Genomic DNA, 16,764 nt, shown 5'->3' on the forward strand with positions numbered 1-16,764 from the left:
CAGGACCTCTCCTCTAGGTCTACACCTGTTCGGGTTGATTCTGATTTCTGAGCCTTCATCCATATGCACACAAGGAAGCTCATGAACAGACAATGATTGGGGTGAGGTGGGGTTGGAGAGTTTTAGGAATAGCATCAAGGTTTTGGTCTGATTCTCCTTGGATCAATCCCAGGCCTTCTTTTTATGGAATCCAAGCATAGAAATTTTATAAGGTCCATCCTAGTGCACTTCAGCTGTTAAGAATCATTCTTTGTAGTAAAGTCTTTGTGTTAAAGCATTCTTTTGTCTCTGTATCTTCTTGTATTTTGCTTCTAGTTATTTTGAATATAGAGCCAACTAGCAGGCTGCCTGATCTGGAGCTGCTCCTTGCTCCTCAGTGAACGTGACTTCTGCTAATGTTTACAGCAATGGTTTTCCTTTCTAGATATTTCAAGCTATTCAGTTCATGCATATTTTCCAGAAGTTTATAGTCTTCACTAGTGACTGTCAATTTGCCTGGTACTTGGCCATTTTGAAAAACAAGTCCTGGTATAGTAACATCTAGCACAGTGAAAGGAGAAAGGAGATGCAATGGAGGGAAGGATTGGAATAGCAGTGGAGAGAGAATGGAGGAAATGAAAGGAGAAGTGGAGAGAGAGAGAGAGAGGGAAAGAGAGAGAGAGAGAGACAGAGAGAGAGAGAGAGAGAGAGAGAGAGAGAGAGAGAGAGAGAGAACTGGGAGGAAAGGAATTTAGGGGAAAAAGAGAGGGGAGAAAAAAGGGAAGGATGAAGATTCAGACAGGCAGATAGTGAAGGAGACAAGGAGTGGGGAGAGGCTCCTGTTTCATCATTTCTTACTGCACAAGAGCATTCCATCATACTCATATGTCACGTCTTATTCAACCATTCACCAATTGATGGACATTCTTATAGTTTCTAATTCTTTATCACCACAAAAAGAGCTTTTCAAATGTTTTGGGACCTCAGGATCCTATTATTTTTGTCGAGGTATTTTTGTCTAAAACTTTTGCCTGTCATATTCTTAGCCACATTTGCCAATATTAGTTGCTCTTCCAATAATATACTTACTTAAGTCATTCTTATGGAGCAGCTCTTCAAAACAATTTTCCCAGGATATGCCTTTAAGTTTGTTCTGTGTTAGTAATGCTTTTTCTTTCACTTCTTATAAATATAGACAATCAACAAAACACCAAATCAAGATCTGATATTTGATTTTTGAGGAGCAAATAATCATATTGAAAATTTAACAATAGGACCTCTCGAGCCAGTTGGGTTTCACATCAATTCAGTCCTAAGTATATGTCTCAATTTCCATTGCCATTTCCAGAGTCTCAGACTATCATTCAGTAGTCTCTCCTTTGAGATTTATTAGTTTATATCTAATTTCTAATAAAAGTTCTGGTATCCATTATCTACAATCCCTCCCAACACACACACACACACACACACACACACACACACACACACAAACACATATCATTATCATTCCTTTCTCAATGAGTTCAGTGCTGGATTCACAGTCTATTTTTTTCTAAATCTTGCTTTTATGCTAGAAGCCTTTTAATATACATGTTGATACTTTCTGAAGAACCTTCAGTTCTCAGTCCTTCAAATTACACAATTACTTTGACTTATTTTTTCATTCTATCTTTTCAACAATTTGTCATCACATATAAAAGTTTCATATATGTGGGCAGGAACTCTAAATTTTCTTCATTTTATCACAATTTGTTTTCATCCAACCCTTCACTAATCCAAGAAACAAGGCAAGGGAGCATGAATTACAAAAAGAATCAACTATCCAGATCACCTGAGTCTTCTCTTTCAGGGTAAAAGATCAATGAAAAGAAGAATAAAACAGCTATTTTCAAATTTTCCTGATGAAAAGACCAGAGATAAACAGAAAATTTGACCTTTAAAACTGGTACTTTAAGAGATACATGAAAAGGTAAACAGGAAAAAAATAAAAAGACTGCTATTCAGTATGATTAATCTTCTCCTACTTGGGTTAGATGCTCATAACTTTTGAGAATTGTAACTCTATTAGAGGGAATTGACCTTGGCTGAGGGTATGGATGTCCATAGTAAATCCATGACTTTGATGGAATGATTCAAAAGCAAATTCAGATGTTTAGAAAGAGGAGGATTCTAAAGAGATGGAAAGAAGGAGTGGTAGAATGGGATAAATTCCATCACATGAAGAGGCATAAAGGATCTATTGTAATACAGAGAATGAAGGGAGGTTTTAAGAACTACCATAATTTTACTCTCATCAGACTTGACTCAAAGAACCATTAACACTCTTTGTTGGATTTAGAAATTTATATTACCTTTCAAGTTTTCAGAGGGGGGAAAAGGAAGGGAAACAAAGGAGAATCTGATAGGAAAGTAGTAAAGGAAGCAATGCTGATGAAAAAACATTAAATGAAATTTTACCCAATCAGTTAGATGCATCTTTCTCTGACTAGAATTCTTATCAAACTCCCAATATATGTATTTCACATAGAAGCATACATGAAGACATAGATTCATGTATGTATGATATGTTATCCTATATATGTACATAAAGATTCATGTGAAATTGATGAAGAGAAATCAAAATTACATAGAAACATAGAAAGATGGAAATATAGGAAAAATGGTTTGGGGGAACAATAAGGATGTACATGGGGATTTCCCTATTTTCCATTCCCGTCAATTAGCTAATAGAATTTTGTAAGAGAACAATTTGCCAAAAGGGAAACATCATATCAAAGAAGAAAGAGCCTCAGTGAATGGGTGGCCAAGCACAGTTCTATCATTAAAGTTCTGTGAGTGAGGAAGAAGATATCCCTTTTTGTTGGGAGATTAATAAAGAAAAGAATGGACCCATAGCACCTAGATAGTGACTGAACTTTCCTGTAGACATTTCCACTCAAGTATAGGTTCTTCACTAGGCAACCCACCCAAGCTGTATCTAAAATAAGCAAGTTTATAAAAACCTAATAACTTAACATCTCCTGCTTAGATTCAACAGCAAAGATGTGCCAAAACAACAAAGGACACATAATGACTTGTAAAACCACAGATAAAGACTATCTATGTTGCAGTATGTATTTCAACATTTGTTAAATGCATTTTAATTTGGTTTTGATGAATGTCATTCCAAGGGCTAGAAGTCTGCTAACTCTGTTGGAGAACCATCACATAAGGTTCTGTTTACATACTAAACAAGAATTTTAAGTAGTCAACTTTGCAGGACAACCTTTTTCAGTGCTGACATGGATTATGCCAATAGCATCATCTTGAAGAAATCCCAAAGAAAAACTATTTTAAACAAAAACAAATCTTGACAACTTGGTCAATTTAAATTCCTATATAAAATGAAGGAAAAGGTGTGTATTTGAGAAGACTAATAAAGGAAAGAATAGAGAAGGAAATAAGAACTGTAGTGGAAAGACTTGGATTGAGAATTAACACTTTATTCTAGCAGGTTCAAAGTCAAATCCAAACAATAGCGTTTTATAAGAAATAGGATGTGTAATGATTAAAATTTCAAATGTTTAGATTACATAAAAGGAACTTACAATAAATGATGAAGAGCATCTGAAAATAGAAAAGTTCACTAGAGGCAAATCCAATGGAGTTAAGAGTAATTGAGCTTAAGATCTTCATAAAAGGCCTAAATGCAAATATCTATATGTTAATATACAAATTCTTTATAAGACGTTAGTGGTATGTGTGATACTAGCCCTACATTTATACCATAGATTGCACTGGGATAGTAGTAAGATGAAACCCCAAACTGTAACATGGTTCTGAATGAATATCACTTATTCAACATAAATAGAGGGAGAAGAGACAGAAACGATGTCAGATTTTATAATCTTGGGCTGAAAGTCACTGTAGTAAGCAGCTACAGTCACAAATTTTAAAAATCCTTGCTTCTAGTTTCAATGGATGTTTGTGAAATTTGGACTATTAAAAAAGCTGAGCACTACACAATTGCTGCTTATAAATTTTGTTGCTGAAGAATATTTTTGAGAGTCTCTTGGACAGCAAGGAGCAGGTCCTATCTGTCGATATTTGAAGAAATTAATTCAGGCTATGCAAAGAAAGGTCAAATTCTGAAGTTGACACTTAAATGAATAGAAGATAGGACTCAAAAGAGAAGACCTTTAAGGTTGGAAAAGATTAAGGGTAAATGGAACAGGATACACAGGATGAGAGTGATAGATAGTGTCATGGAAACAAGGAATATAAACTTGGTGAGATTTTCAGAGATAACGGGGTATAGAAGAAAAATCTGGAAAGACTTCTTTAACTGTTGCAAAGTGGAGTGAACAGAACCAGAAGAATATGGGACACAGCAATATTGTTAGGTGCTGACTTGTGAATGATCGCTCTTCTCAGAAATTCAGTGATCCAAAACTTATAATGAAAATTTTTATCTACCTGAAGAGAAAGAATTGATGGAGAAAATGTAAATTGAACCATACTTTTAAAAATTTCCTTCATTTCTCTTATTTTTATTTATTTTTCATGTGTTTTACTTTGCAACATGACAAATATGGGGGGGAAAGCTTTTCATAAGTGCACATGCATAATTTTTATCAAATTGCATAACTTTTCAAGCAATTGGGAGGGAAGGACAGAGAGAGTGAGGGAATTTAGAATTTATAAATTTAAAAATGTTTAAAAGTTTTGTTACATGTATTTGAGTAAGAAAGTAAAAAAATATTACTTGGAAAAAATAAAAATAAACTACAGATGTAAAAACAATTTATCCAGACATCACCAGCAGAAGTGAAATCAAAAAAGGAATTGGAAGAGAAGGTACCTACAAACAATCAGTTATTGTAGTAAGGAGTTAATGAAGTACAGGGAATGAGTTGAGTTGGTAGTAAAGTCAGTATTGCTGGGCTCCTTCAGTAAATATTTATCCTTTTGGGGGCGGCTGGGTGGTACAGTGGATAGAGCACCAACCCTGGAGTCAGGAGTACCTGAGTTCAAATCCAGTCTCAGACACTTAATAATGGCCTAGCTGTGTGGCCTTGGGCAAGCCACTTAACCCTATTGCCTTGCCAAAAAAAAAAAAACCTTAAAAAAAATTTATCCTTTTGCTCCCCATTACCTTTTCCTTGAGATTATAAAAGAATTTTGTTTAGCAATTCCAAAGGAACCTATTCAAAACAACTTTTCGTGATATTTGCCTTGTAAGTTATAACTGAAAATGTGACTTAAGGAATGATTAGATGGCATGTCCTTTAAGGGTAGAAAGGTTGATTCAATCTTATTTTGTTCCAGGTCACATTACATGTGGGACTCTCAGGTCTTACATATGCTACTGTTTCTGCTGATTTATATTGTAGACTTGGTAGGGAATCCTCTCACTATTGCTGCAATTATCACTGCCCCACACCTTCGCTATCCTTTTTATATTTTACTGAACAATTTGTTCTTGTTCCATATCTGCACATATAAATGATTATTTTCTTGTCAAGGAGATCTAGTATATCTATTTCTTTTTTTTTTTTTAGATTTTTTTTTTGGCAAGGCAAACGGGGTTAAGTGGCTTGCCCAAAGCCACACAGCTAGGTCATTATTAAGTGTCTGAGACCGGATTTGAACCCAGGTACTCCTGATTCCAGGGCCGGTACTTTATCCACTACGCCACCTAGCCGCCCCTCTAGTATCTATTTCAAGCCATTCAAAATCGTTTCCAGATTCACAAAGTTACTAAAGGTCAAACATCTTCTTTGAAAATTCCTGGGGAATTGTTGAGGTCCTCTGTGAAGCTAATCAACCCTACATGCATGCCTCTTTCAAGTATCATCATAGGAACAGAAACTTAACCTGAAAGAAGGGTACCGGTAAATTATTCAGACAAAAAAAAGAACAAAGACATGCCACAACTGACTGTAGATTGCCCAGTTTGGAAATGACAAAGTCCAGGTTAAATAACTGTCTTCTGCTTCCAAATTTGTCAGTCCTTTTTCGTTAAATTTGTTCAAAAATCTAACTTAAAATTTTTGCAACAAATTGGAATTATGGATGATCAGATAGAAAAAAACAGAAAAGTGAAATTAGAACTGGCTTTTAGCTCCTGGCCCTCCACAACACCCCCCCTCACGTATCTGTGTAGTATTCCAACATAAAGATTAAGCCATAGACATGCAAAGACTTGGAAGGAATTGATCCACTTGCCCAACTCACTTTCTGATCAGTAATCCAAAATTGCTTTTGATTGGACATAAAACTGGGATCTGTCTTCATAGATCAGAAAAATAAATGTCACCTATTTAACATGACGTTCTTGAGATTCACAGAGGATGTTCCTTAAACCATCTTTGATGAGCCTGAAAATAGCTGTGTGCTACCAGATCATATTGTGCAAATGTTATAGGCATATTAAAGGAAGATCCATGAGGTTGAGGCTTATTCACAGACAAGTCGTATTAAGTCAATAGGCATTTATTAGGTATATACTATGTCCCAGACTTTGCAAACGCTGAGGATACTAAGAAAGGCTAAAAACAGCAAACTCACAGTCAATGAGGAGCAGAAAGCAAGTAAATAAGGATGTTCAAATGTTTTCTTTATACAGGAAAAATTAGAGATAATCTAAGAGGAACCAAAAAAGATCACCCAGTTCAGAAGAGCCATAAATGGACTTGGAACTGTTAATATTATTTCATTCCAACCCACCATACCATCCAAACCATGATGTCAAAGTTTATCTCACAAAAAAGAATCCCTTATACTGAGATCATTTCCATCATTTTAAGTTCTCTCTCTCTCTTTCTCTCTCTCTGGCTCTTTTATCCTCAAACTCTTTCTTTTACCCCATACATTTTTCCGTCTCATGCTAAGGGCACACAGAGACAAAAATAATTTTCTCTTTCAGTGTATACCTGTCCTGTGTCTGTCCTTCCATCTGTCCATGTTTTCTCTATCACTGACTCAACGTATTTCTCATTCTCTGTCTCTGTCTCTGTCTCTCTCTGTCTCTCTTGCTCTCTCCCACTCTCTCTCTTTTTCTCTGTTTTTCTGTTTCTCTCTCTCTCTCTCTCTCTCTCTCTCTCTCTCTCTCTCTCTCTCTCTCTCTCTCATCCTCAAACTCTTTCTTTGTGCTTGTATTTGAGATCTGAACACTTAGTTCAGTGTTTGTTTCTCAATATGTCTTTCTCTCTGTGCCTTTCTGTTTCTGACTGTCTTTATCTCTGTCTCTCACTGCCTCTTTCACTATCTCTGTTTCTCTCTACCTCTGTCTTTCTGTCTCTCCTTATATCTCTGATTCTCTCTGTCTCTCCCCAACATTTCTCCATGAATTAGGACAATTAATACATGATTCTGAAATCCAACAAATCCTCTCATTTGATCAATTATTTTTAAAAATCAACTAAAATAGACATGAACTCAATCTTAATGTCCCAAAACATGTGATGGTATCACTATGTATGTAACATTTCCATTTTACTGAACACATTATTAAACATTGAGCTTGGGATAGAAAAAGAAACCAAAAAAAAACCTGATAAAACATGAAGCTGATGACTTGGAAGGAGGAATGAAGTTTGTGATGACTAGATTAGTGAATTAATTCTGGAGTCTTGAAGGAATTGCTTTATTCTGATATCTAGTTGAGATTAAAGGATGGCTTCAATTTGTAATATGTTCAGGCAGTAAGCTTTGGTGACTATGACCACTTCCATTGTTCAACACATGAAAAGAAGTGTGGGAGGCATATGACAGAAGTTGTCAAGGTTCAAAATTTGGCTCGATATTCTTGTATGTTTCCTAGGACAATGGAACTTGAATGGGAAAAATGGTGAAGAGTTGAGTAGGTTTATCAAGCAGTTGAAACAGGGGAGGGAAGAGAGAATATCTAGCTCAGGATGGACGGCCTAGGGGATGGGGGTAAATTGAGGGATGGAGGCATTTGAGATTATGGTCATGATAAAAGAGTTTCTTGGATTAGTGAAGGGTTGAATGAAAAAACAAATTGTGATAAAATGAAGAAAATCTGGAGTTCCTGCCCATGTAAAAGAAACTTTTATTTGTGATGACAAATTGTGGCAAAGATAGAATGAAAAAAATAAGTCAAAGTGATTGTGTAATTTGAAGGACTGGGAAATGGAGGTTCTTCAGAAAGTATCAACATGTATATTGAAAGGCTTCTAGCATAAAAGCAAGAGTTAGAGGAAATAGACTGTGAATCCAGCACTGAACTCATTGAGAAAGGAATGATAATGATATGTCTTTGTGTGTGTGTGTGTGTGTGTGTGTGTGTGTGTGTGTTGGGGGGGATTGGCAGATAATGGATACCAGAACTTTTATTAGAAATTAGATATAAACTAAAAAACTCCAAGGAGAGGCTACTGAATGATAGTCTAAGACCCTGGAAATGGAAATGGAAATTGAGATAAATTCTTAGGACTGAGTTGATGTGAAACCCAACTGGTTCAAGAGGTCCTATTGTTAAATTTTCAATATGATAATTTGCTCCTGAAAAAATCACAAATCAGATCTTGATTTGTTGCTTTCTTGATTGTCTATATTTATAAGAAATGAAAGAATAAGCATTACTAACAGAATAAACTTAAAGGTATATCCTGGGAAAATTTTGAAGAGCTGCTCCATAAGAATGACTTAAGTAAGTATATTATTGGAAGAGCAACTATTATTGGAAAATGTGGCTAAGAATATGACAGGCAAATTTTTTAGACAAAAATACCTAGACAAAAATAAGAGGATCTTGAGGTCCCAAAACATTTGAAATAGTTCTTTTTGTGATGATAAAGAATTAGAATCTATAAGAATGTCCATCAATTGGTGAATGGCTGAATAAGATGTGATATATGAGTATGATTGAAAGCCATTGTTCAGTAAGAAATGGTGAAGCAGTCCCCGCTCCTAGCCCCCTTCCCTATCTCTCTGTCTAAATCTTCCTCTTTACCTTTTCTCCTCCTCTCCCATTTCTCTCTCCACTTCTCCTTTCATTTCCTCCATTCCCTCTCCACTGCTATCCCAATCCTGCCCTCCATTGCATCTCCTTTCTCCTTTCACTGTGCTAGATGTTACTATACCAGGACTTGTTTTTCAAATGGCCAAGTACCAGGCAAATTGACAGTCACTAGTGAAGACTATAAACTTCTGGGAAATATGCATGAACTGAATAGCTTGAAATATCTAGAAAGCAAAACCATTGCTGTAAACATTAGTAGAAGTCATGTTCACTGAGGAGCAAGGAGCAGCTCCAGATCAGGCAGCCCACTATTCAAAATAACTAGAAGCAAAATACAAGAAGATACAGAGATAAAATAATTCTTCAACACAAAGATGGCATTACAAAGAATGTTTCTTAACAGCTGAAGTGCACTAGGATGGAACTTATACAGTTTCTGAGCTTGGATTCCATAAAAGGAAGGCCTGGGATTGATCCAAGGAGAATCACACAAACCTCGATGCTATTCCTAAAACTCTCCAACCCCAGCTCACCCCAATCATTGTCTTTCATGTGTTTCCTTGTGTCTCCTGGATGAAGGCTCAGAAATCAGGATCAATCCAATAAGGAGCAGACCTAGAGGAGAAGCCCTGGGCTGTCTTGTCTTCTCCCTCCACCCTCCTCTATCTAGATTGATCATTGGTGGATGGGTAATAAAGTGTGTTCGTTAAGAACTAGAATTCGTGATTTAAAGTTATCATTTATTGTCATTAAGAAAATTCCATTTAATTGTGCCATTTCAATTTTCTTTCATATTAACCAGACTGGTAGGTGTGTGATGATACTTCATATTTATTTTCTCTAATATATAATGTATCTCAGAGTAACTATGTGGAACAGTGGATAGAGCAGTGGCCCTGGAGTCAGGGGGACTAGAGGTCAACTCCATCTTCAGACACTTAATAGTCATCTAGCTGTGTGACCTTGGGGAAGACAACTCAATTGCCTTAAAAAAATTTTAAATAAATTTAAAAAATAAAATAAACAATAAAGGTATCACCATTAAAAGAGAAAAAAATTGTATTCTTATAAATTTGACTCTTTTCTCTACCTCTTTGAGAAATGGGACATTTAACAAAGAAACTTGCTAACAGATTTTCCAGTTTCCTTCCTTTCTTCTAATCCTTGCTACATTGGTTTTAATTGTACAATTATTAAAAAATGTAAATAAAATCAAAATTAATCATTTTTCTTTCTATATTTTCTCAAATTCATTTTGTTTCAAATTCTTCCCTTACCTAAATATATCACATTTTAAATAGTCCATGCTCCTTTAATTGACTTATGAGATCATTGCTTTTGTCTACATGATGCACCAATTTTCACTTTATCTTGGTATTGACATGAGATTGGCCCTGTGTACTTAGATTCTGAGATAATGCTTTCCAATAAATACAAAGACAAAAACAAAGCAGAATTTGCTGTCAAAGAGAATGACTAGATTCTAATTAATACAAGTAATGCCCTGAAGTGTTGCCCTTTTAAAATTCACAACAAATATTTCCTTAAGAATTGAACCAGTTAAAATATTTTTGTCAATTGATATACATATGATCATTTCAAGAGATCCATTATTTTTGACAACCAATTTGGCATTATGTAAATGAAAAGGGAACAGGGGAATGCAGGAGAGATACAATATTAATACTTCTAAAAAATAAAAAATAAATCCATTAAATACGTGAGGAACAAGATAATATAAATTTTAAAGTAGATGTAATGAACACTAATTCCAACTTCAGGGTTGAAAAAAATATTGCATAAAATCATAGTCTAAAAATTAAATGCAAGGACTATAATTGTCATATAGCCAACTCTCTCATTTTTAAATGAACAAAAAATAGGAACAAAGAATTTAAGATCAAACACATTTGTATACAAGTGTATAAATTGTCATATATATATATAGCTATATTTGAATGGATAAATATAGCTTCAACATGCAACAACATGGAAAGAAAAGAAAGATTCCAAAAAAAAAAAAGATTGACAGAAGTAAAAGAAAGTGAGAAGGCAAGATTCCCATTGGGAAGAAAAACAGCACAACCATCCTGTTGAGGGAATCAATTATTATTCCACTGACTCTTCTGATGACATTGTTATTCAAAGACAAGGGCAAAGATCTGAATAATTTCACTATAGACCACTGGTAGGATGCATTCTTGTTTTGCTAAAATAAATGATTGTTTCATTTCTTCCCATTTAACATTGCATCTAAAGGGTCATTTACCTGGGTGGTATTATTTTGGGTGCCACTTCTCCCTTCCTTTCAGCTACTTCATATGGTCATCATTTTACATATTTGAGAGTCCAAACATGTAGTTTCCAGTTTGTTTTATATTGACAAACATAGGGAAAAGACCCTCTTTTTGATCATCTTGCCCATGGCAACCGTAATCTTCTGGTTCCTCAGACTATAGATGATGGGATTTATCAGTGGAGGCAATGTTGTATAGGACAATGCAATTAGAAGATTTTGGATAGGTGCTGTGTCAGATGTGTCCCTGAGAACTGCAAGCATTATAGAAATGAGAAACAAGAGGAGGATAATTAACTGAGGGGAGCAGGTGGAAATGGCTTTGTAGCGCCCTTCCACAGTAGGAATCTTGAGTACAGTGGATAAGATGCGGGTATATGAGACAACTAAAAAGGCAAAACAGAATAATAAGGCACATAAACTTGCCAAAACTAATACAAACTCAGTGTTAAACACATCAGAGGCTAAAACTTTCAAGATATGAGGGGCATCACAGAAAAATTGATGAATCACATTGGATCCTCTGAAGGGTTTGCGGAACATGTTACCTATGTGGACAGCTGAATAAATAAGCCCACTGAGCCAGGAACCAGATGCTGCCCCAAGACAATGTGCAGGACTCATGATGATGCCATAGTGTAAGGGGTGGCAGATGGCCACAAAGCGGTCATAGGACATGGCCACAAGCAAAGCAAACTCTGCTGATACAAAAAAGGTAAAGAAAAAGATTTGAATAGCACAACCAACGATGGACAGAGAATGAATCCCAGACAAAGAATTCACAATGAATTTAGGAAGAATGACTGAGATAGTACAGATATCCAGGAGGGATAGGTTGCTCAGAAAAAAATACATAGGAGAGTGAAGGTGTGAGTCAGTAATAATTGCAGCTATGGTGAGCAGATTTCCCATCAGGGCCACTAGGTAAATCATCAGGAACAGCACAGCATGTAAGACTTGTAGCTCCCGCTTACTGGAGAACTCCATGAGGAGGAACTCGGTGATGATGGAGAAGTTGTTCATTCCCTGCTAGTGTGTTGGTACCTAAATAAAATCAAATAACACTATGAATAACAGAAAAAAAAGTGTTGAAAAGAAGAAAAAAATAAAATGCTGAGTACTTCTGAATTATTCTGTCCAATTAATGCTGAAAAAAAAAAATCACACAATAGCTTAAAGTCAAAACAAACTAAAGGCTTGCAGTAGAAATGGCGAAACTAAGATGCTTCCAAGAGGTCCAGAGCAGTGTTTTAGATCTTAGCCATCCAGAATGACCAGGGGATGTTATACATTATGAACCTCAAAAAAAAATGAAAGATATTACTTCAGAGTTAATAAAGACATCTAACAAGGAGAGAAATGGATTCCATACATCTGTTTTCCTGCATATAGACATGCACACACATAAAGAGAGACATGTTTTACAGAATTTCTTACATACAAATATATAAATATGTATATTTCTATACCAACTTCTATATTTCTCTATAATCTATCTAAACTTCAGTCTTTATATCTATTTATAGATATAGATATAGATCAAGAAAGAATGAGAGAAAACTAAGGATGAGGGAAAGATTAATACTGTCATTATATATTTTTAGGGTTGGGTTCAGTAAAATTGTCTGAAAATACCCAAACATTCTATAAAATAAATAATTTCATTGATAGTATCGTAGCTGATGGCTACTTGAGTTCGGTTCTGCCTATGAAGAATCATTATTCAGACTCAGGAAATCATAGGTGAAAATAAAACAAAAATTTATTAAAAGGTTACAACACATAAGAAGGGCTGGGGGGGGGGGAGACAGAATGAGAGAGAGAGAGAGAGAGAGAGAGAGAGAGAGAGAGAGAGAGAGAGAGAGAGAGAGAGAGAGAGAGAGAGAGAAATGAACAACCAGGCAGTGTTTACTGGGCCATTGTGAAAGAAGACTGAGGCCTCCTGAACTGTAGTCCAGGTCAGGTTTTTATGTCTTGCCTCTCATCCAGAGGGTAAAAGGTGAACTCCTTTTCTCTTACTATACTGGGAATTATTTAGAGGGTAAAACCAAAGGAGATCAGTATACAAATTTTTCATTAAATAATGAATCAATGGTACTTTAAGAATGGGGAGGGTCTCCACCCAAGATTACAATTGTTTCTGTTATATTCATAATTCTCTACTTCAAGTCAATTTACAAATCAAGAATTAATTTACATCTCCACCCAAATTCTTTCTGTAACATTCAAATTCTCTTCTTCCCCTGCATCAGTATTATGGCACAGGAGGATAAAGGGATGCCCAGACTGATTCAGTTTTTCATTTTAAAATAACTTTATAAGAGTTTCCCTCTTATAAAAAATATATATATACAAATATATACAATATATACAAATATATATATATATACCCATGAAATTAGTAGCAGTGATTTTTCTGTTGTTTTCATTTTTTAGTTCTGTAAACTCTCCATTTCCCTATTTTGGTTTCTTGGCAAATAAACTGGAGTTCTTCACCACTTGCTTCTCTAGCTCATTTTGCAGAAAAGAAATTGAGACAAACAGGTTTAAGTGACTCACCCAGTATTATAGAGACAGTGTCTGTGGTCACATTTGAACTCATGAAATTGATTCTTCTTGACTTCAGATCTGATATTCCATAGTGCTATCTGGTGGTTCAATTATTCTCTCCCCTATTCAAGGGCATAAGATTTATGTAATTGGTTTTAACAAAATACATTATAATAAATTAGAAATTTCATTTCTTCCAAAATGTTCCTCACAAATTAGTCAAATCTCTAATCTCAACTTCATAGTTCAAACTTTTTATACTTGACAGACATTTCAAGAGCTCTAATGCTGAGTTTGCAAGTAAGCAGTTGGACAGCATTATATATTACATCCTCATTCTTTCTAAGACCACCTGCATTAATGATACATTATTCTGAAAAAAATGGATAGTCCATTTGTGCCCCCAATTTTGAAAGACTAGCAGAAGTCTTTTTTTGTTTCCCTTCAAGATGAAAAATTCCCACCTGAAGAAATATGCTTTTTTATCTTCAATTATTTAGAAATGTTATTGTAAATAAGGTGAAAGGGTTTCTCCTTGTTCTTGTGAGATTAGCTTTCCACTCATTAGATAAAACCTAGCATAATGCTAGAAGGTCTTCCATCACATTTCCTTTAATTAGATAAGACCTAGCCTAAGGTTAGCAAGTATTCCATCAGAAAAGGGAAATGGCAATTCAAGAGGTATGATTTTTAGACTAAATTTTACCACTCCCTAACATTTCACCCTTGGTGTCACCTTTTTATCTCTCATTTCTTGCTTCCACTGTGTGTCAGGGCCAGGATTTGTAAAATTAGCATTTTGAATGATTAGCCCCTACCAGAGCTAATTAACATTTTGATTCCTATAATCTCTGCATACTATGTCTTTCTGTGTGAAAGAAATTCACTTCCCCAGATTAGCTACTAGGAAGATGAACCACTGAAAGAGTTAATTGACTTAGAAAAGAAATTAGGAACATTATTTTGCTTTTATTTTTTCCTGAGAAGTCCTAAAAAGAAAACTGTCTAACAGCGCAGATGGGCAACACAGAGATAGTGACTGAAGTAGAGATAGAGATGAAGGATAATAGGAGATAGAGATGGAGGTGTTGATAGAGATGTGCATGGAAAGAAATAGATGATGGTCCATCTACTTATAAATGCTACAGATAGAAGTGATGGAGTGATATACAGATATACTGTTATTTATGCTTATATTTATATATACAGAAGAGTTTTAAATACAGAAAGATATATAAATTGTGTACACATGAAATGATATCTATATACTCATATATATATGTATATATTGAAAAAGAGAGGTAATAGACAAACAGATGAGAGATTGCCCAACAGACTAACCAAAAGATAGATAGATCGATACATAGATAGATAGATAGATAGATTAGATACATAGATAGATAGGTAGGTAAGTAGAAAAAATATATGGGACTCAGCATTCTAATTAACTACAAATACTTTTTTAGACCTCAACCTCTTTCCCAGATTTTTGCCCATTTGGAACTACCAATTCCATATGAAAATTTATTCCCAAATTTTCCAAATATTCCATCACTGAATCTCACAATTCAACCACTTTAACAGCATTGCCCAAATTCAAAACCCTGAATTCATTAACCTAGCAAAACCTCACTTCCTTTCTCGTATTGATTTACCTTTAGAAGACATACCTATATGCATTCACATTTATACACAAAGACACACACACACACACACACACACACACACATAGATACAAAAATGAAATACTTGTTTCTCTTTCCCCCTTCTTCTCCCCACCTCCCATAACCCAAAGTGAGAAAGAAATCACAGAATTCTAATCTCTGAGAGTAAGATAGATTTACAGGATTTCAGGTCCTATCAGTAGAAAGAGTAGCAATGGCCCCATTTAAGGCAAATATTAATGCTTATTTTCTAACCAAGGAGAACTAGTAACTGTTTCAAGCTATTCAAAAGTGGCCTCCAATTCCCATAGTTACTGAATATCAAACATCTGCTTTGAGAATTGCTGGAGAATTTTTGAGCTATTCTGTGAAGTGAATCAACCTTTTATGCATATTTTTTCAAGTATCATCTTATGAGCAAAACTCAAAACTGGAAGAAGGGTACAGGTAATTATCCAGGTCCTGCATTTGAAGAGGAAGAACAGAGATATACAGCTACTGACTCTAGATTGCCCAGTTTGGAAATAACAAAGTCCATATTAAAATACTGTCTTCCACTTTCATATTCATCAGCCTTTTGGTTGAATTTGTTCAAAAGTTTAATCGATATTTGTTGCAACAAATATGAATCATACATAAGGGAACAGAAAAAAACTGAGAAGAGAAGTTGGAGCTGGCTCTCAGGTCTTATGCCACCCCCGCTCCCCAGGTATCATTGTAGTACTCCAATAGAGAGATTAAGCTATAGACACACAAAGAACAGAAAGGAATTGATCTACTTGCCCAATTCTCTTCTGATCAGTAATACAAATTTGCAATTAATCAAAGGTGGACCTGGGATCTGTCTTCATAGATCAGAAAAATAAATGAGACCTATTTACGTGAAGTTCTTGAGATTTACAAAGTTATGTTCCTTAAATCAACTTTGATGAGCCTCACAATGACTCTGAGCTACCAGATCATACTGTGCACATGTTATAGGCATATTAAGAGGAGATCTGTGAGGCTGAGGCTTATTCATAGACAAGTCATATTAAGTCAATAGGTATATACTATGTAGACTGTGCAAGCACTGAGGATACTAAGAAAGGCTAAAAAACAGCTACTGATCTCAAGAAACTCACAGTCAGTGGGGAGGAGAAAGCAAGTAAATAAGGATGTTCAAATTTTTTTTTTTATATACAGGAAAAATTAGAGATAATTTAAGAGGAACCAAAAAGATCACCCAGTTCAGAAGAGCCAGAAATGGACTTTGAACTGTTGATATGACTTCATTCCAACCCACCATACCATCCAAACCATGATGT

General features: G+C 35.3%; 1 protein-coding gene across 1 annotated transcript; it reads right to left on the minus strand.

Moving 5' to 3' along the window:
• Positions 1-11,321: 11,321 nt before the first annotated feature.
• Positions 11,322-12,266, minus strand: LOC141519455 (olfactory receptor 14I1-like). Its single transcript, XM_074231693.1, has one exon. It carries the CDS (start codon positions 12,264-12,266, stop codon positions 11,322-11,324), a length of 945 nt encoding a protein of 314 aa, XP_074087794.1.
• Between the last annotated feature and the right edge of the window lie 4,498 nt (positions 12,267-16,764).

This window comes from Macrotis lagotis, chromosome 3 (genome assembly GCF_037893015.1).
Source record: "Macrotis lagotis isolate mMagLag1 chromosome 3, bilby.v1.9.chrom.fasta, whole genome shotgun sequence".
Lineage (NCBI taxonomy): Eukaryota > Metazoa > Chordata > Mammalia > Peramelemorphia > Peramelidae > Macrotis > Macrotis lagotis.